We start from the raw sequence: 21,192 nt of genomic DNA on the forward strand, positions 1-21,192 counted from the left end.
CACCCAACGTTCAAACATGGCATTTTCATTAATAAGATCCGTAAATTCAAACATAATCACTTAAAAATTCTAACATGATTTTTAATAGCAACTGAGAAGCTGATCCTAGAATTTGTAAAGAAACACAGAGGATTTAGAATATTGCAAACCATATGGAAAATGAAGAAAAAAGTCTGGGTGATTCAGATCATCCAACTTCAAATTTTACTGTTATGAAGCTACAAAATCAAGACCATGTAATATTGTCTAAAGTACAGACTTATTGTATTAATATATACAATCCAATAGAATAGACATAATCCCTAAAATTTGTGATCAATTAATATTTTAACAATATTTTCAACAAGTGGTATCAGTTGTTCATCTAACTTCACAGAAAGAACATAGGCGTATACCATACACCACACTAAAAATTAGCTCAAAATGGATCTACGACAGAGCTAAAACTATATACACCTCCAGAAGGAAATATTGCAGACAACTTGGAATTAGCATAATCAGACATGCCTACATATGGCATCCAAAGAAGAAACCGTTAAAGACTCACTAATTAGAATTCTACCACAATTTAAAATTTTGATATTGAGAAGATATCACTGAGAAAATAAGAGCCATATATTCTGAAAGCGTTTACCTGAGAAGAATCGTATCTAGAATGAAGGTCACTATAACTCAGTACTAAGGAGGCAATTTAATTTTCAAAAAGGGACAAATTTAATAAGTGTTTCATCAAGAAGACTAATGAATGACTGATAAATATGTGATTACATGGACAGCATTATAAACCAATGGGGAAACGCTAATTAAATGGTGATGTCATCATATGCAATGCTATTAGCATGACTATAATAAAAGTTGATAATGCTAAGTTTTGAGAACATGGAGTAATTGGAATACTTCTGCAGTGCTAGGAGCTGTGTGAAGTGGTTTAGCCACTTAGGAAAAAGCAATCTGTCAACATATATCATGTGAGACTAAACATTTATCATACAAATAAATAATACCATTACTATGTGTCTGACCAAGTAAATGAAAATGAAGTTCTGCACAGTGATATTCAGAAATAATCAAATGACCATTAACTACCAAATAGATCAAGAAAGATAAGAGGGAGCCCCACAGTAGGGTACAACTGAGAGGAAGAATGAAGAGATTCTTTATATTCAGGGCTACTTTTGGGGATCCCTACCATAAGCAGAAGCCATAGGAAAAGCCTCCGTCCGTAGCGCATGACTCCATGTGTCTGACGCGTCTAGCAAAGAAACAGCTTTAAAGACGGAAGCCATTGGGGACAGACAGGTCAAAAGTTGGTGGGAAGAAGGGCCAACTGACTTCAGATTCAGGAACTTTTTGTATCGATGGAGGTATTCTAAAACTGGAGCACGATTGTTGTGCAATTGTACGAATTTACGAAAATACAGCAAACTGTACACTTACCACAAGGAGACTTTAGGTATTTTTTAAAGATGCAATAAAAATGTTGCATTCCTGATGGACAATGAGGGCTGCTGAGAAGCCAAGGACAATGCCACTGGGTTTTGATCCTACTTCATGTTCTGGCTTTGTGGGAGCCTAGCCAGTTTGGATGTCCACCTTCCTAGACCAGGATGGAGCGGGGAGGACTTTGGACTTTCCACAGGGCAGGGAACCCTGACTGCCCCTCAGTCTGGAGAGGAAGGGGGAGAGGAATGGGGGGAGGGGGAGAGGAGAGGGAGGAGGGGGGAAAAGGGAGACGGGGAGGGAAATGGGAGGCGGGGAGGAGGCGGAAAAATTTTTTTTTCAATAAAAAATATTTTAAAAAAAAAGAAAAAAAATGTTGCATTCCTCAGTAAGTTTATTATGTTTAGATTAAAGTAGCCAGTTTTACTTTTAATTGTGGGTACTAACAAAATAGATTTGAAGGTAATGATTGAAAAATAGAAATATTTTTTGTAATTGGCCAAGTCAAGCAACTTCGTTGGAACAAAATAAAGACAACTTTGGATGATCTTGTTAGTTGTTTTACAGTTTCTTTCACCTGAAATACCCAGAGTTTCCCTGGGAATTTAAGTAAAATCAATTAGTTTTCTTTTTTTGAATATGGCATTATCTAATGTCAAAGCATAATTTGGTAATAAAATACACCTTCTGGAAGCACCTACAAAGTTTTTTCTGCTAATAACCATAATTATTTTGAAATTATGACTGGCAAAATAATTCTATTTATTTCTACTCATCAATAATTAAATTTCAAATGAAATAAGAGCCTCATTGTAAGTGGCCAGCTAATGTCTTAGTCTGACTGTATTATGTGTCTTAAAAGTTCAGTATTTTGCAGGAAAAGAAGCTCCATTTATGAAAAGAGGATTTTTGTTTTGCTAGACAGGAAATGTACCAATTAGTTAGAAATGACCACAGAAATTCCTGATGGAGAAAGGCATGAAGTAGACAAGTCCTGCAGAAGATAAAAAGGGAGATTACTAAACATTTCGATTTCCTAGCAGGAAGGAGGAGATTAATCCTAGCATGCTAACCAGCTGTCTTCCAGCATTAAACCAGGAATGGGCAACCAGTCTTTGAAGGACCTTGTCTGTTTTTGAGGATAGGTGTGTATAAATGGGGATCGCTGGCAGAAGGTGTCATTCTGTAGGAATTTTGTCACCAAGGGATACAATAAAAGAGTGATGGTGGCTGCTGGTGACCATTCTTCCAGCATCATTCCCTTGCTTGAGTTCCTTGACTCCACATTCTTCTCTTAGGCTGACAGCTCTCTGATTTTTCTTACCACCTCTGCCTCACCACCACCACCACCACCACCACCACCACCACCACCACCACCACCACCACCACCACCACCACCTGCTAAGCTACATTCCTTTGTTCTCTTTGAACTTCTATTACACTTTATGCATTGGGACAGAAACAACTAACCATGGTCATTTCATAATAACGGAAAATCTTGCTCACCCAGAGAGTGGATCTCATACGCATACGTTTTCCTTAGTTGGGTTTTCCATATGAATTTCGTTTATCACCTACTTCAGATAGATCCCTCCTGTGCTGTTAGCGGATGCTGGTGTGAAGCTGTGCATGGTGAGGTTCAACACCTGCATCCTTCACCCTTTCCCAGCAATCATCACCCCCATCTCAGGGGTGGAACTGGTCACAACTTGGTGTATGGATGAGAAGACTTGGAGAACAAGCCTTTTCATGATTTCTCTATGTCCTTAAACCTATTAGACTCATCACTAAATTCAGCCCAATAGAAACAGACGACCTTTTCTGGGTGTAGCTTTGTGTTGTGGCTGGCCTTGCTTTCTCTGGGTTTGGGGACTAGGTGGTAGTGATCTGTGCTGGTGAGAATCAGATGCTCTGGAATCTTAAAAGGAGCTCAGTTTGTTAAAGCAAAAGCCAGTTAAAGCAAAATTCTGTCCTATACAAACTCAGCTCACTTTGACAAGGTGTTATCATGCCTTCTTGCCTTGGGCAAGTGGCAGCAGCGGAAGCACAGACTCCCTGTGTAATGTCTAATGCAAAATGAGCCTCTTTGGTGGGGCAGACACCTTCTTTGTCCACAGTTTACACCTACGCTGTGGATGAGTGATTCAGGGCAGACCCACGAATACAAAGCCCTCAAACAATGCTGCTGACAACCCCCCTCCACAGATCAATAGCAGTTTATAATTAACCCGACATTTTTATTAACCAGTCTTAAACGTCAAAGACGCAAAGCAGAAGGCAGCGTTAATACTGTTACCTACAGGAAATGAGATCTGAGATCTGAGTCTAGTACCAATTCAAAATTGTAATCACCTTATTCCCACATCTGGGAAGAGAAATTTTGCTGGGAATCTTACTTCCCAAAATTCCCCGAGCCCTTTCCTTCACTAGGAGGTGGGGATGGATGGGAGAGCCCCAGAAGCTTTGTTGAACTGAGACAATCTCAGGTAGCCTAGGCTGACTTCGGACTTGCTATGCACTTCAGGGTGACCTTGAACTTGAGAACTTTCTGCTTCTGTCTTCCCCATAGTGAGACTATATACAGATGGTAAGATTGCGAGAGGAACTGCGCCATCATGCCGGGTTTATGCCCAACTGGGATGAAACCCAGGACTTCCTGAAGGTTAGGCAAGTGCTTCACCCATTCGGAAATATCCCAAGTCCAACTCCCAGACTTTTAATTGGGAGAACTTTTTTCTACAAGTTCCAGATTACATTCCCCCTCTCTCCTTCCCCACGCCTTCCTGTCCCATGATTTCGTCTCCACTCCCTGCCATTTCCTTGATGTTTTGTTTTGTTTTAAACAATTTCACTGGATTCGCACCAATTTGGAATCTCTCTGTGTTCCTCCAAAGAGGCAAGTCCTGGGCAAATGCCCACGTGGTTCATTTCTGGATTCCCGAGCCCCGCCTGCGCTGCTTGCTCTACAAGTAGCCCTGCGGGGGAGAAAACTCTACAGAAGTTTCCTCCTAGCCTGCAGCAGAGCTGGGCTTTGGGTGCAGGGATCTCCCAAGCGGAGCCCCGGTGCAGGTCCCAAGCTTGGCTCCAACTCACAGTGCCCTGTCACCAGGTGCCGCCTTGTGGGGAGCAGCTGCACCAGCTGGCGTCCAGGTGGAGTCAATGAAGCGCAGCCTGAGGAGGATGCTGCGCCCAGAGGAGAGGAAGGAGATCCAGGGCGTTGCCTATTGCGGCGTGAAGGAAGACACGGACTGCTTTAAGGACTCCTTTAAGGTACTGGGAAATCAGTCGGCGGTCTGGAGCGTGCTAGGACCGTGTGGGAGGTGGGAGGCTGGGGCTTTTCTTGCCTGGAGTATTTTGATTCATTGGCTCTACAAGTTCAGGAAGCAGTGAGTGTGGACAGCGCAGGAGACCAGTGTATCAGGTACTGAGCTTCATGGTAAGTGATGCTTAAGATTGTGGACCCTGGGGTCACACTAGGAAAGCGTCAGTCACCACGCTGCCAGACGGTCCTTTGTTTTGCTTACTTGTTTGTTTAACCCCATCTTGCCAGGAGATGGATTGATGCCAGAGATGTTTCTTCGAAGTACTTTTGATATATAACAGAATTAGAATCCCGGGACAGCATGAAGCCAGAACAAATGTGGAGGGTGTTCCCTTCCACTTGGACGTTTAAGCAGAGTTTTCCTTTGAACTGAGGTGGATACTACAGCCGAGGATGTAGTTGTCAGACAGAGATCCAATAAGTGTCTGGGGGTAGAGAAGCAGTTTTGTCTAAAAGTGGAACAGAGAACTCAGCGCTTGCGAATGGTGCCGGATGAGGACAAACGGAAGCAAGACCAGCAGTGGGTGTGTCTGGGTTCTCCTCAGCGGGAGACCTAGTGATTACCTGAGAATAGCTGTGATGGGGGCTCCAAAGAGTTCTCACTGGATGCTCTGACTTACAAGAAAGTCGCACACACGACCAAGCTGATGCTGAAGCCACCACTGCGCTGGCTGTCCGCTGCCCAGAAAACCCATTAGATTTCCATAGCTTGATAGCAAGAAAGGGAGGGGTTCTTTTGAAATGTCAAGATATTAACTGTGGTTTTTCAGCACCCATTGCGAATTCCTCTCCACCGTGGAGCCATGTTAATAGTTCCTTATGCATTATTCGGGGAAAAACAAAATGCTTGTGCAAACACAAACTTTCACAGAGTTTTCTTTAGCTTACAAAGGTATGAGCTCACAGAGACTGGACTTTAATTCACACATTAAGTAAATTTTAGAATACTTTTCAATTCAGTACTTAGAAAGTTGCTTTTTAAAAAAAATAAATAAATAACTGCTTTACAACATTCCATTGTGGGGGAAATCACAGCATGTTTTATTTAACTACTTATATACTGATACGTACTTTGGTCATTTTGTTTGTTTTGCCGTTTTACTTAGCTTTGATTTTTTTAAAAAAATCTATGACTGTAAATGTGGTTTCGCAATCTGTATATTTGTCCATTGGCAGTTTTGCCCTAACAGAGGCAAGAGTGTCAAAACAGACTTAGTTTCGGTAGACATTGCCTGACCGGGGTCTAGAATGCTATTTCTGCCAAGTCAGAGGCGTCCTACTTCACAGAAACTTATACTTAAGGCCTCCAGATTGAACACTGCTCCCCATCCCATGTAAACTTAGCATGTCAACCAAGGCCTTTGGCTTTAGTAGGAGGAAGCACATCATGGCTGAACTTCAGTACTAAGATGCTATCATTACAATTAATGTGGGGCAGAAAAGAATTTTAAGATTTCAAAAAATCCTTTATGTAAGTTCAGTTTTTTAGAGATCTGTAGAGGAATTCTGCCATCCAGTCCCAATATTTTCTTTATGTTTTTATTTTAGTATCTTTAGGTTTATTGACTGGCTCAATGGATTAACAGAAGCTAAGGCTTTTTTCCCCCTTATTTTACAGTCCAACCATAATTCCCCCTCCCACTCCTCCTCCAGCCCAACCCCCATCCACTCCTCCCAATGGGTAAGGGCTCCCATGGGGAGACTCTGGAACACTAAGTAGGGCCAGGACCAAGCCCCTCCCCCACCCTCCTGCATTAAGGCCGAGCATGGCATCCCACCATAGGGAATGGGCTCCAACAAACTACCAGGGGCTTTAAAAAATAATTTGGCATTTAACTATAATTTAGCTATATATAGTTTCTCCCTTTAGTTTTCTTCCCCTTTTGATTTATTTTGATTAGATATATTTCATTCAAGCAGACTAAAACAGATGGACCTGAAGTCTCTAATTTGAAGGGCTTGACTTAGAACTGATTTCTGGAAAAATAATCTAGTGCCTAGTGTCTTGAATATAATCATAGAAATCGGAACTCAAGAGCCTAAGAGCTTAGGGATTACTCAGAACAGGAAACTATTCTAGATTAATTATTATATGTAATCCACCAGAGGCTTAAATATATAAACTGGGAAGAAATAATGGCAGTTCTGGGATAACACTGAGATTAAAATGATTTCTTAGTGTGCTTTCCAGACTTGAAAATATGCATAAATTTTTTTCAAAGATATCTCTTAATAAATAAATATCCTGTTACAAAAAGCAAAATGTACTACAAGTCAGTAGCATTAAATGGTTTTATTTTATATAATAATTTATCTATGAGTATCTCAGGTCTGTCTTACAAACTTTCTTAAGGAATTTCCTGATGACAGTTTAGGTTCTGAACAGCGAGGGCTGACCACACACACTTCATGAGTTCCTCTGACATGTTTGTAGACTGCTTTGTCACTGTGAACTCAGTAGTATCTTTCAAACCCTTTCTCCAAAGAGTGTGGAGCATTATGTCAATTACCAACCACACAACAGACTTGGAAATTGCTCTTTTCAGCGCTGGTGATGGGCAATAGTATCCCATATTAGCATTCAAAGAAATCGAATTCAAGCACTAAAATGCTTTCCATTTGATTTAGGTGAGCAACTTCTTTGAGAAGGCAAGGCGTTAAGAGGAGGCGGCTCCATTTCGTCAGGAACCTCGGTTTAATTATTGATTATGTGTAAATCTGAGAAGGGCTGGATGTCTTTAGACTGTCCTATAGTCACTGAGAGCACATAGAATTGGTTTTTAGTTGTCTTTAGACTATCCTATAGTCACTGAGAGCACATGATATTGGTTTTTAGTTGGAAAGTGCCACATTTTTGTTCAAGATATTGCCAACATAAATTGTTCTTGTTCTTTATTTTTTTAGGTTCTATTATATGACTAGAAGAATAAAATCCAAAGTAGGAAATGTAGATATTTTAGGTTCTTCAGTCCTCACATTTAGTGAATTAATCTTAACATGCCAAATCCATCACTGATCTATTTCATAATTTTTCTTTGCAATAGTGAAGTGTTGGAGTTTTATTTAAAATTACAAATTATCTTTTGAACAGCTATTTTATGAGGCAAAGGGGACCAGTCATAGCTACAGGGAGAATTCAAAGCAACTTTCTTGATCTTTTGTTTGGGGACTATTTCTGTGGTTGGAGAAACATTGATCATGCTATCTTGGTTCTCTGCAAAGCTGCTGCCTTGTGGTTCATTTGGGTCTTTGTCATAAAGTAGCTATTGAGAGAGAGCTTTGGAAACAACTTAGAGTTGTTTTCCTTCTCCTATATTTTACATCCCGGCCTCAGTTTCCCTTCTTGCACTCTGCGAGTCCTTCCCCCACCTCTCCACGTCCCTAGATCCACTCTTCCTCTTTTTCTCTTCAGAAAAGAGCTGTCCTCCCAGGCCATCAACTAAACATGGCATAGCAAGTTATAATATGACTAGGCACACACCTTCATATCAAGGCTGGACGAGGCAACCAGTAGGAGGCAAAGGGTCCCAAGAGTGGCAAAAGAAGGCAAATGTTTTTACTTGGCAGGGTGATTGTAAATCATTTGAATCTTGGTGTTGCCCCAGAACTACAATGGACTTCTGTAAATTCTTCCTATTTTTTTGCATTTAAACCTCTAGAAAACTAAAACTCACCAAATAACCCAATGTGCACAAAAGTCTGTATAGAGGTGAGGTGTAGCCCCTAGAAAACTTGCCTCGCATGGATGTAGACGTGGGTTTGCATCTGAGCCTCCAATAGACGTAAGTGGTTGTACAAGCCTGCAAAGCACTCAAGAAGTAGGAAGAGTACAAGGTCAGCCTCAGTTATATAGCAAGTTTGAGGCCAAACCTGTCTTACATGTGACCCTGTCTTAAAAGGCAAGCAGAAGTCTTTATGTCCCTCTATGTTCTTTGTGAAGACTCCTTTCTTCCTCCATTCTTCTCCGAAAAAGAAAATTATGCATATGACTATCATGGAAAACAAAGCATATAAATGTGTAGCAAACACTGAATACTGTGAACAAAATAAAAGAGGAGGAAAGAATAAGAGTGCTTCTCAAGCCTTTGTCTTAGAAGTCGTTTGAGTTTGAACACTGTGTAGGAGAGAGCCTGGTTGTGTGAGCTACAGCTACTGTGTATTAGAAAGTGGACACAACCTAAAAACAGACCAGGTGTGGTGGCTCACACTTATAGTCTGAATGCTGTGTAGAAGGGGGTCAGGGATTTAAGTCTTTTTCAGTGACACAGCAGGTTCAAAGCCAGCCTCAAGGAAGGAAGGAGGGTGTCACCATTCACTTGCAAATACATCAGTTCAGTCACGTGGCAATACACAGATTAATAGAAATGGGTTAAATTAAAATGTAAGAATTAGCCAATAAGAAGTTAGAGCTAATGGGCCAGGCAGCGTTTAAATTTAAAAAAAAAGTAATTCTAGATGCAACTTTGAATGGAAATCTTGTTCAAACAATCGGGGAAAAGTTACATATTTCTGTAATTATTGATTTTTAAAGTTCTCCACTTTCTGTGTCAGGCAGATGTTTACAAATTTCAAGAAGCCAAATAAGACAACTGCTTGTTGTCGTTATGCATATTAAGTGGAAATTCTTGAATTTTGGCAGAAATTGCTTGTGCTCAGGAGTAGGGCAGCAGTTTTAGATCCCTGAACAAGTCCTTAGGATGCCTTGGGATGATCTTAGCTTCAGAGGGTAAGGAGAGGTTTGGTGGAGACTGGCTGCAAGTAGGAGAAGCCAAAAAAGATAAAATGCTTTAGATTCCTAGACTTAACAACCCTCACATTCATAGCCACCCCTTCTTATTACTTTAGTCAGGGTCTATTAAATACAAAATAAAAACTTTCAGATACATTTCCACAGTGCTTTACTATGCTTTGATCATTTTCAGCTTTGCCAGTTCTTTTTTTTTTAATTGATTTTTATTGAGCTCTACATTTTTTCTCTGCTTCCCTCCCTGCCTCTCTCCTCCCCTTCAATCCTTCCCCAAGGTCCCCTGCTCCCAAGTTACTCAGGAGATCTTGTCTTTTTCTATTTCCCTTGTAGATTAGATCTATGTATGTCTCTCTTTGTGTTCTCATTGTTGTCTAAATTCTCTGGGATTATGATTTGTAGACTAGTTTTCTTTGCTTTATGTTTAAAAACCACTTATGAGTGAATACATGTGATAATAGTCCAATTTAAAAAAAATGGAATACAGACCTAAACAGAGAACTCTCAACAGAGGAATCTAAAATGGCTGAAAGACACTTTAGGAAATGTTCAACATCACTAATCATCAGAGAAATGCAAATCAAAACAACTCTGAGATTCCATCTTACATCTGTAAGAATGGCCCAGATCAAAAACACTGATGACAACTTATGCTGGAGAAGATGTGTGGCAAAGGGAACACTTCTGCATTGCTGGTGGGAATGCAAGCTGGTATAGCCCCTTTGGATGACAGTGTGACAATTTCTCAGAAAATTAGAAAACAACCTTCCTCAAGACCCAGTCATACCACTTTTGGGTGTATATTCAAAGGATGCTCAATTGTGCCACAAGGACAAGGGCTCAACTATGTTCATAGTAGCTTTGTTTGTCATAGCCAGAACCTGGAAACAACCTAAATGTCCCTTGATCGGATAATGGATAGGGAAAATGTGATACATTTACACAATGGCGTACTACACAGAAAAAAAAATGGCATCTTGAATTTTGCAGGAAAATGAGTGGAGCTAGAAAACATCATTTTGAGTGAGGAAACCCAGACCCAGAAAGACAATTATCACTAGCACATGTATCCAGTAGTTCTTGATTCCTCTTGTTGGAACTGAAATACATTTCACCCAGCAAAGCAAAGCCCTCTGTAGTTTTTAATATATTCTTTCTCAGCACATTTTAAAAATTTCCTTCAAAACGTTTCTCGAGGCCTTTGTTTCTATAATATATATGAGATTATGGTTGAAAAATAAAACATTTGTTTAATATATTTATCAATGCATAGGTATTTGCTTACTTTATGTCTATATATACTGCATTCTTTAAGAAAGCTATTTGCAATAAGCGTGACAGTTTGAATCTTGTAAAGTCATAAGGCTTGTACAAGACTAATTTTATATTTTAAAGTTTTGTATAGCTGTTTTAGGTAATGGACTTTTTATGTTCCTCTAGGTGGACATGGAAGGAGATACGTATAGACTAGAAGACTTCATGAAGAACCGAAGAAAACTAAGCAAATTTGAAGATGAAAATATCTCCCCTTTACATCACGCAGCAGCAGAAGGGCAAATTGAGCTCATGAAGATGATCATCCATGGGTCTTCTTGTGAAGGTAACCAAGTGCCACAGTGTGGGTTTGTAAAGCCGTCGACCTCTTAGGTGGGTGGACGACCAGGAAATTTGCCCCCAGGATGTCGACTGTGCTTACGGGTAGACTGAAGGTGAAGAGCAGGTGCAGGGAAGCCCGAGTGGACTCTGTGAGTTCGACTTTAGGAGATCAGGTGAATAGCTTGACCAACTGGACCAAACAGGAGCAAAGTCAGTGTGACTGTGTGAGATTTAATTACTCTGAAGTTGGGTGTGTCCTCTTGGAAATGTCATGCACAATCAGAACTGCAGAGGATGGAGTCATTGCTGTAAGACCTTGCCTGGAAAAAGCTAATGAGATTGAGGACATGCATGGGCATCGTTTAGGACCAGGAATCATGAATAAGAGTAGCTAGGGGGACTGACAATGGCAGAGGTAGAGTGGAGTAGACAAGAGGGTGGTGGGACACAGGCAGGAGAGAAAGTCACCCGGATGATAAGTTTGGGAGATCAGTTGCAACAAAGACATCAAGTAAAAAGGAGGTCACAGGAAAGTCCTGCTTTAGGAAGCCCCCGTGGTTACAGGAAAATGAACTGTGAAAAGGGGTCAAGCTAAAATCACTTTCAAGTTGTGTATTGGTGAATGAAGCTGTTTAACAGTTTGATGCTGAAAAAATATTTTGTCTTGCTTAAGCAGAGTGGGAGTCTAAGGTGTGTTGGGGGAGGAGTGGGTTGAGAATTAAAAAGTCAAATGAATGAAAGGAGTAGAGAAAGGAAACTTTAGAAGAGAGAGAAACAGGAAACCTGGCTGCCTCGTGGTTCCTACTACTGTTGATTTTTACCAAGTTTGATTCATGAGTGAACACCTTTTGTTTCTTCAGACTTACTGTTATACCACCATGACGACCTTATCCCAGCCACGGGGCAATGCAGGATGAGGAACAGTCTATTCTCACACAGCGTTCACAAGGCGAATCACACCACGTGTCTACTGTACAAAGACATGGAAAGCATGTCCACCACTGGGGGCTCAAAATCTAGCTCGGGAGTTTAGTAATGGCCTGCCACTATGCTCATGAATATTTTTGAAATCCTTGCCATAGGCCACACACTCTAAGATATTTACAGACATGACCCAATATTATTCTCCCCACAGCTTTGTAAGGAATGTGTGTTTCTATACTTACAGATACATATTTGGATATATACTTATGTCAGCTTGGCTGACATAGTTGAGTGATTCAAATAATTGCTTAGTAGCAGTGTGCTACTTTCAGTCTCTCTAAGGTTCAGCATCTCCATCTTTTTGCCTATTTGTCCTGGGGACATCTTTGGGACAATTGTAAGCTTGATTGAAATCACAGTCACATGACACCTAGTTAGGATATGCTCTGATGTAATCTCAGAATTTTGTTACAGTTATGAAACCAATATACAGATGAGAATTTAGCAATAAGAGAATCTGTTTTTACAAATATTACATAAAAATTTAACCCAATTTGTAATATCTGTACAAACTTTCATATATTCTCCAACAGTGTTCATTGGATATCCTATTTCTATATTCCAAGACAATATAGCTAGTTTTATAAACACTCAACAGTGAGTTTTGAAGTGGGTAGTTACCCTGGAGGTGTTAAAAATATCCCGAACATAATCTGATGTCTATTTTGTTATTTCTTTAGTACTGAATATAATGGATAGTTGTGGAAATACTCCACTACACTGGGCTGCAGAAAAAAACCAAGTCGAAAGTGTGAAGTTTCTTCTTAGCCATGGGGCAAATCCGAACCTCCGGAACAGCACCATGATGGCACCCCTTCACATAGCCGTACAGTCCACATACAACGAAATGATCAAGGTGAGGCTACTGGCCAACTGGGAAGGGGGCTTATCTGACTTGTTTCCTGTTTCAGAATAACCAACTTCGAGTGTCATGCAATGGCAAATGAAACATAACAAAAATAGTGCTATTTCTCACCAAATGACGGTGAGGAGGAGGAGGAAACAGACAATCCTAATGGAGTTGCTGTGGTGCTGATGATGATGATGGCCATGCATGATGCTGATGCTGATGGCCATGGGGAGGAGAATGGTGACAGTGACACTGAGGAGTGAGATTGGGAGAATGGTGGTCATAGTGATCATAGTGCAGCTTTGCTTGAGTTTAAATTTATCAGACATTTAAAAAAGAGCTTTAACTTCTCATTAAAAAGTATAAATTAAGACTATTAGTATCTCTGTTTCATAGCTGAGTAAAAGGCACAGAGAGAATTAAATAACTTGCCTGCAATTGCACAGCTCCAGCTCTAGGCTTGGCAATTAGGTCTCTTTTATTCCCTGACTAAAATGACTGGCACCTGAGCGAAGGCAGGACTCATAGCTAGGATATGCCAGTTTTGTTAGATGAACAGCCTAAAAAAGACAGGTCAGTAACATGTACAGAGATCGTAGGTGAAAAGTTTTGATTTTCAAGGCTTTAATTTCATGAATTAGAGGAATCCCTGATAAATACTTGGGTAGGACTCAGCCCATCACTTTTAGATTATACTTCATAGATTCACAGGCACATTGGAAAACAAATCTGCTTCTTCAAAGAGGAATGTCATAAACAGATTGACTGTGTTCCACAACAGGTGTCATGGGCTTGGAGCCCCTTTGTGGGGTCACAGACCAGATATCCTGCTTATCAGATATTTACGTTATGATTCACAGCAGTAGCAAACTCACAATTATGAAGTAGCATAATTGGGGGCACTGCAAGACGAGGAACTGTATTAAAGGGAAAAGTTGAGAACTACTGTTCTAGAAGGTGGTTTTGAAGTTAGGCTGTTTGGAACTCAGCAATAGATGTTTCTGTGGACAGAGACATCACTAGAAGTGATGTTTATAGCGAACGTGCTAACCCACACCCAAGCCAATTGTTAATAAACCATGAAAGAGAGTCCAAGGCTCCTCTGTCACGGAGCTTTCTCCCAGCCCTTGGCCAGGTGTGAAGTCTAGCGTGTGCAGAGAGAAGGGAGTCCCTTTCATCATTCCCACTGTGATTTGGTTTTGAAGTCCTACCTTAATTTTTTTTTCCTACCTTATTTTTTTGTGTCATGACCATGTCATAACACATGAATGTTGATGGTGCACCTTTCCCAGCTGGCTAGTTACTTCTGAAGGAGCGACAATGTCTTATTTGTCGGGACAAAATTGTAATTCTTGACACTGTCCTGATAAGTGGTGATTATTGGAATGAAATAGAGGAGGTGGCTGAAGCACTGATTATTGTGAAGACTTGGCAGGACCTCTGAGAAGGGGCTGTAAAATATCCATGGAAACAGCTCTTTGCCTTCTTCCTCATGCCTGCATCATCCAAAAGCCAGATGCTGCTCCCAGCAGCAGCAGCTGCAGGTCCACCCAGTGGTGCCATCTGCTTCCTCACAGAGCTCTGGTGCTTTCCCTGAAGACTCTTTCCATAAATAAATGGTCATTAGCTTCATTTCTCTTGTCTTTCAAAGTGTGTTTTGGGAATTCGAAGGTAGGTAGTTGTTGAGAAACTACTGTTAATGAGGAGACTCCTCAGACCAGTCGTAGAAATAAAAGTTCAGAAATAAAGCCCAGAGCTAATTTGTGAAGTCAGTGTATAGATAAAAACAAGACAACAACAAAAACAACAAAACTAGTTGTCCTGAACAACACAAAATCAAGAGAGTCAGAGAGTTGGGTCATTTCTGCCTTAGACGGCCTTTGTTTTCCCAACCATAACCATGCCTTAGAGAGTTCTTATTTGCATACATTGTGAAAATAGGAGGAAGAGAAGATTTGCTCATAGACAATAATGCTGTCCCCAGCCTACCTCTCTAGCCTTGCCTGTGTTCTAGCCTGTACCTATGCAACCTTTCTCAGTCCAAAAGGCCCTTTTACCGTTTGGTCTACCCACTTTCCCCAAGAATATCCACTGTTATCTATAAAGTTATGAAGTTTTTAAAAAGCCAAAACCATCATCGATGAATCACCTTGAGTTCTTCCATAGGCAGTATTCTCTAGGGAGCATTCACCAAGAGGCTTGGACATGGCCTATTTCTTGATGGTCTTTGTCCTTGGGCTTAATTTGTCTCAGTAGCTTAAGCTTTTTCTTAGATTTTCTTCTTTCTTATCAAAGGACCCAGGAGAGTCCCAGAAGAGCTTCTGGACATGTCTGGTCATGACTGAATGGGAATAGGTACATAGTTAGGTTGCATTCTCTGTGACCACTGCCTCCTAGAATTTAACTCAACCTTCGAAAGATTATGCTTATGACAGTACCGTAATTACATCCTGCAGATCTGTGGTCTGCAAATGTGAGGGCAAGGATGGGGAGGATGCTGCTAGCAGACCTTGGTAGGCTCCTTTGCATGTGAGACTGGATTTGAAGAACAGCCCCTGAAGGTGCCTGGGGTCTGTGGAGAGATCCTTTGCTTCCAATTTCTCCTCATCTATAAAGAGCTCTCTGTTTTTTCTTATGCACCAAACCACAGCTCAAGTTTTCTCCTATGGACTCATTGGTTAGCTAATTCATCTGCTGAGGGTCACTTTGGAGCACACCTGTTGGAAAGGAGTTCTGCTAGGAAGCTGTTGGTTTTGAGGAAGTAGAGATCTTAGGGAACAACTGATTTGATAAGCTTTAACACGTAAACAAACAACAATAACAAACGCAATTTAACTGCTAGGCCAGCAGCATGGCTTTGTGATCCAGTGGTACAGGGTTTAATGAGGAAGGATAGGAAATTAAAGCCTTTGCCTAAGTTACACTGCAACATAAAGACAATCCTGGGCAATCCCTGTCTTGGTCTTGAAAATAAATCCACAATTAAGGCTGGGGAAATGACTCAGTAGTTGAATATTGTCCAACAAGCATAAACAACTAGGCTTAGTTACCGATACTGAAAAAAAAAAAAAGATTACAAGACCATGATGAGTTTTATCATAGTATTCTATATATTATGTATTTGGTGGAAGAGGAATTGGAAAAGACGGGTCAGACATGGCAGTCATGTCTAGGGGGTTGTGGCCCTATCTGAAAGCTAGCTGCCTAGCTCTTTCCCAGTGATGTCTTCCTTCTGGCCAGGTCTTGACGGAGCACAGCACCACTAACATCAACTTAGAAGGAGAGAACGGAAACACAGCTTTGATGTCCACGTGTGCCAAGGACAACAGTGAAGCTTTGCAGATTCTGGTTTGTAAATCTATCACACCCTGCTCCTTTCTCTCTGTGAATCATAAACTGTGATTTAAGAAGCGTTCCCTGGTATGTGCTTAGCAGAATAGAAAACATAGAAGATAGGTCTAAAGAACTTAGATCTCAGTGCTTTTGATGTGGATACAGCTCTAGGATCCAATATAAACCCTAGACTGTACATAGAAGATTAAAAATGAATCATGAAAGAAAAAAAAAAAAACAAGAAAAATCAAGGTATAAAGAAAATCTAGGCAGGGATTAAGATGGATCTGGTTGTAGGGCTAGAATATAAAACCAAAATATGGTAAGCTGTACGACACTAGAAGCGTTTGATCCTGGGGTTGAAGAGATGACTCAGTGGTAAGAGCCCTGGTACTTCTTTCAGGAAACTCGGGTTTGGCTGCCACACCCACATAATGGATTACAATCTTCTGTAACCACGGGAGATCTAACACCCCTTCTGGTCAGTGTGTATCAGGCCCACACATTGTTTACAGACATTCGTATAAATAAAAACACCCATATACATAAATTGTTAAAAATTAAACCATTTGATTTTGAGCTTTTACGTGTTCAAAGAGAAAAAGATGGATCTAGGCAGCTATGGAGTTATTTGACTTCTAAGGTGAAAGCGGAAGAAAAGCACTGCATTTCCATTCCATGGCACTGCTGCTGTGGTCTCTCCGAAGACTAAATCCAGAAAGTCAGGCATCTCTCTCTGAAAAGTCACACCACGACACTGGAGATGCCTGTCTCGGGGATGGCTTCTGTCCTGGGCAGCATACCTGATGACGGCATTACAGGAATCTCACCAACTTAGCTTTTCAACTGTTTCTGAGTTACTTACCTGCTATGCAGAACTACAAAGATATGCAAATATATCCTGATAGTCACACATGCAAATATGTGTTCCTATTTTGCTTTTATTTGAATATTGGGTACTAACAACTTAGAACAACAAAACACTGTACGAAGTGAGGGCATATAGAGTATTCCAGTCTTTGAAATTTTAACACAGTGGGTCATAGTGCTTCAGACTTTCCCATAAGTGATGGCATCGGAATCACCCTTGCTTATCACTCTAGGTACTGCTGCTGGCCACAAGCGGCTATCTTAAAATGGACAATATCTGTATGACTCAAATAACCTGCGTTTTAAAAATTAAATATTTCACATGAAATGGAAAAAAATATACGTTGAACTTGTTAGGAGATTAAGACTGATATTTTTGTGCAATGTGTATCTTCATCTTTATAAGACATGAGGTGTCTCTATTGTAGTTTTTCCAGGTTCTGTATTATATTCTTGCCCAGACTGCATGTCTACAGAGCTTTCTGCATAGTGTCCCCAGGCTCTGCTACCTGGAATGGCCTGCTAGGAGCAGGAGCACAGACCTTCCTGCCTATCTCTGTCAATAAGTGTCACCGTTTTTTTTTTTCTTCTTTCTTTACCTCCAGTTAGAAAAAGGAGCTAAACTGTGTAAATCAAATAAATGGGGAGACTACCCCGTTCACCAGGCTGCATTTTCAGGAGCCAAAAAATGCATGGAATTGATACTGAAGTATGGTGAGTTGATGTTTTTTATATTCTCCATAGTAAAGAAACCTTTATACCCGTCATCTAAAAAAGGATAGACTTTATACGTGGGCCTTTATGTAGTTCTCCATGTCCTGTCTTCAGAATCCTATTCTTTCCACTGTTCATCTTTAATGGTGATTTCTTCCAAAGGCGAAAAGCATGGCTACAGCAGAGGGACTCATATTAACTTCGTGAATCATAAGAAAGTCAGCCCGCTCCACCTCGCAGTTCAAAGTGGTGATCTGGACATGATTCAGATGTGCCTAGACAACGGAGCGCACGTCGACATGATAGAGGCAAGTGTTCAGTCTGTGCGGCGCCGTCACTTGAGAATTCCCATCTAGTATTTCCCAAATGTTTATACTCGGGTAAGATTGGAAATACATCTAGCACAAAGAAATTTTGTTCCTCTGTCCATTCTGAGAAAAATATTCCCTAATTTTATAAATTTCAATACTCCAAAGCAAGCGACAAAGCAGATGCAGCAATAGGTCCCCCCTTCTTAACTGTATGAGCTGTAGTAAGGCCTAACTGCAATAATAATAGCGGTAATATTCCCAGTCAGGAGCTCTGAAGCCCAGTCTGAATGTCCTGGGTTCTAGTTTAACAACTTGCATCTTTTACTAAGGATCACCTAATTCACTTTTAAGGATATGTATGCAAGAGATTTGACTGAGTCTGGGTCCTGACCTGATGATAAGCCTAGACTACAGGGACTTTTCCCTAGAGTGTTCTGAGTCAGTTACCACAAGGGCCTTTTCTTCCTAGAGGAAGCAGAACTTGGTTAGTAATCACATGAAGCTTCTTCCTATCACTTCCAAATTCTTGGAAATAGAAATGAACCTATTCGTATGAAATCATTCCATTCAGCTGCCGCAGTAGCCACAGAAATGAAAGGGACTCATATTCCTTGATGGAAGTGCGTGCCAAGAACACTCGGGTTGCTAAGAAGTACTCTTTGCCAGAAAAGCCTCCATACTCACAGTTTTCAGTAAATCAAATGATGCAGCTCATCACCTTCTGACATCCTGGATCTGGGAAGAATATACTTCCTGCTGAATTTACCTGTTTTAGGTCCTTACCTTGGCATCTAAGCTAATGCTGACATCAATCTTGTTTATAGAACGGCAAATGCATGGCCCTCCATTTTGCTGCCACCCAAGGGGCCACTGACATCGTTAAACTCATGATCTCATCTTACACTGGAAGCCGTGATATTGTGAATGCAGTCGATGGCAACCAGGAGACCTTGCTTCACAGGCAAGTCGCCTTTCACATGTTAAGTACATATTGCTGAAAAAAGTTAGCCAGTATGGTAGTTAGTGCTCTAAAGTTGAATCATTCATCTCAAATGACAAGGAAGCAAAGGAATTTTTCAACAAACCTATAAGCAACACTTTTGCAATGGTTAGAGAAAAAGATAACTATTATCATAAAACCATACCCATAAGCAAAGCCTATACATGGAAGATGAAGAATCACACAATCAGAGAGTCAGAAGACCCCAATAATGAATAATTTAATAGAGGCAAAAATGAATGAATTTGGGCACTTCTAAAAACATACAAATCAATGGACAATTACCAAAGTGTCAGGTGGAACATTAGGCCTAACAGTAAAACCTTGAGTAATAGATTAAATTCACCAGTCAAATGACATCAACAGGAAGAGTCATAAAACAAGATTCAACAACACAAGCAATTCACTTCATTAGTAAAGTTACATAGAAACAAAAGTGGGAAGGTTTGAAAAAGGCACATGATGCAGTTAAGATCCAATCAAACTGCAGTAGCTATATGCCTTTCAAATACGTTGGGCTTGAAGACAAACATGAAAGGGACAAAGGTCAGAGGAGAATTTATCACAATGATGTGTTGCAATTAGAAGCTCTAATGTCCTGCAGGAATCAAAGTAAGATGGTCAATAGAGTTTCGCAGAAGTGCAGGGACATACTCTGGGCCGGCCATTGATCCTCTAGGAAGGGCTAAGGAAGCCCACACGTGAGATTATCTAAGCCGTTTCTACACTCAGTTCTCCAGGTGTGTTCTGCTGTGGTCTCAGTGATGAGCAGGTCACAGGTCTATGCAGCCTCCCCTGTGTTCCCCCTCTGATCTCTTCTGCCTTCACCCACAAGTAGACACAAATGTGAAGCATCTATAGGAAATTCTCTAACCAAGGTTCCAAATAAAGAGAACTGTTTCAGTGGTGCTGGGCAGCGAAACAGGAAGTGTAGATTGGGATTCGATCCCATTGAGAAGACAAGGACTAAATATTCCTTTTGTAATTGATAGCATTGTTTCTCTGTCCCTGTCTCTCTCTTCTCCTCCATACTTACTTATTAAGTAAGAAAAAGCCTGGAATGACAGAAGAGAGACAGTAAATTCTCAGTCAGTAACTGGAGCAGGAAAGCTGCATCATCTCTCCAGATAAGAATAGCAAGCCGGCAGTATAAAATGTACTTCTGAACTGGGAGGCAGCGATAAGATCCAGATGAGCAAGACCACTAGCCTGGATCAGATATGCAGGCAGGGTCTCGCATAGGATGAATTGGAAAACTACAATTCCATAATACAAGGGGAAAATATTTAAAAAGCAAATCAAAGGAGTAGATCTCCAAACTAGCAAAAGATTTATTTACTTTCAATGACATATAAAATACAGAGCCAGATTGAAAGAGTGACAAGCAAAATATTTCAGTGCTTCAAAGATTTGAAAAAAAATGAATGATAAATTATATGATGACAAAAGAAGATTATAGAAAATGAATGAACAAGATGTCAGTACAGAAAGTCCAACAGAAACTTTAAAACCAAAAACGTAGAACTAGCAAGAGATCTCAGTAGAAGGTGCTGGCCATTAAGATGGATGACCTGAGCTAATCCCGTAGGATGTATGTGGAAGAAGGAGAGAAATGACTCCTGCAAATTGTCTTCTGACCTCTACATGTGTACTATAACACACACACACACACACACACGCAAACAAATAAATAGATAAATGTAATAAAATAAATAAAAGAAGCAAAAAATTGCTGCACATAAGAAACATGCAAGAGCTTGGGAGTTCCCAGGGCTGATTCTGACAGCCCAGATTCTATTAGAATCACTTGAGTGTGCTCAGACATTGTTTAGAATATTTTTGATTCTAAGGTTCAGTTATTGGACACCCAGTGACCTCCCATAACATAGTTTAGAATACAAATATGCCAAAGAAACAATTATATTAGGAAAATGGGGCCCCCATGCTTGTGAACTTTTGGTAACACTCAGGTGTGTTCTGAAATTTATGTATGTACATAGATTATGTGTGTATGTATTGGCTTTGCTG

The 21,192-nt window shown here is 40.6% G+C and overlaps 1 protein-coding gene across 1 annotated transcript in view; it reads left to right on the forward strand.

The window, feature by feature from the left end:
- Positions 1 to 4,511: 4,511 nt before the first annotated feature.
- The window catches only part of Trpa1 (transient receptor potential cation channel subfamily A member 1), a 51,893-nt gene continuing 35,212 nt past the window's right edge, over positions 4,512 to 21,192 (forward strand). Inside the window, exons 1-7 of the mRNA XM_050142123.1 lie at positions 4,512 to 4,710; positions 10,947 to 11,106; positions 12,767 to 12,942; positions 16,177 to 16,284; positions 17,745 to 17,853; positions 18,016 to 18,161; positions 18,989 to 19,125. Of these exons, the coding sequence (XP_049998080.1) occupies positions 4,600 to 4,710; positions 10,947 to 11,106; positions 12,767 to 12,942; positions 16,177 to 16,284; positions 17,745 to 17,853; positions 18,016 to 18,161; positions 18,989 to 19,125 (947 nt within the window). The 5' untranslated portion in view covers positions 4,512 to 4,599. The remainder of the gene's footprint in view (positions 4,711 to 10,946; positions 11,107 to 12,766; positions 12,943 to 16,176; positions 16,285 to 17,744; positions 17,854 to 18,015; positions 18,162 to 18,988; positions 19,126 to 21,192) is intronic.

The sequence above is a fragment of the Alexandromys fortis genome, unplaced genomic scaffold (genome assembly GCF_014885135.2).
Source record: "Alexandromys fortis isolate MF-2015 unplaced genomic scaffold, M_Fortis_MF-2015_v1.1 scaffold_41, whole genome shotgun sequence".
Classification (NCBI taxonomy): Eukaryota; Metazoa; Chordata; class Mammalia; order Rodentia; family Cricetidae; genus Alexandromys; species Alexandromys fortis.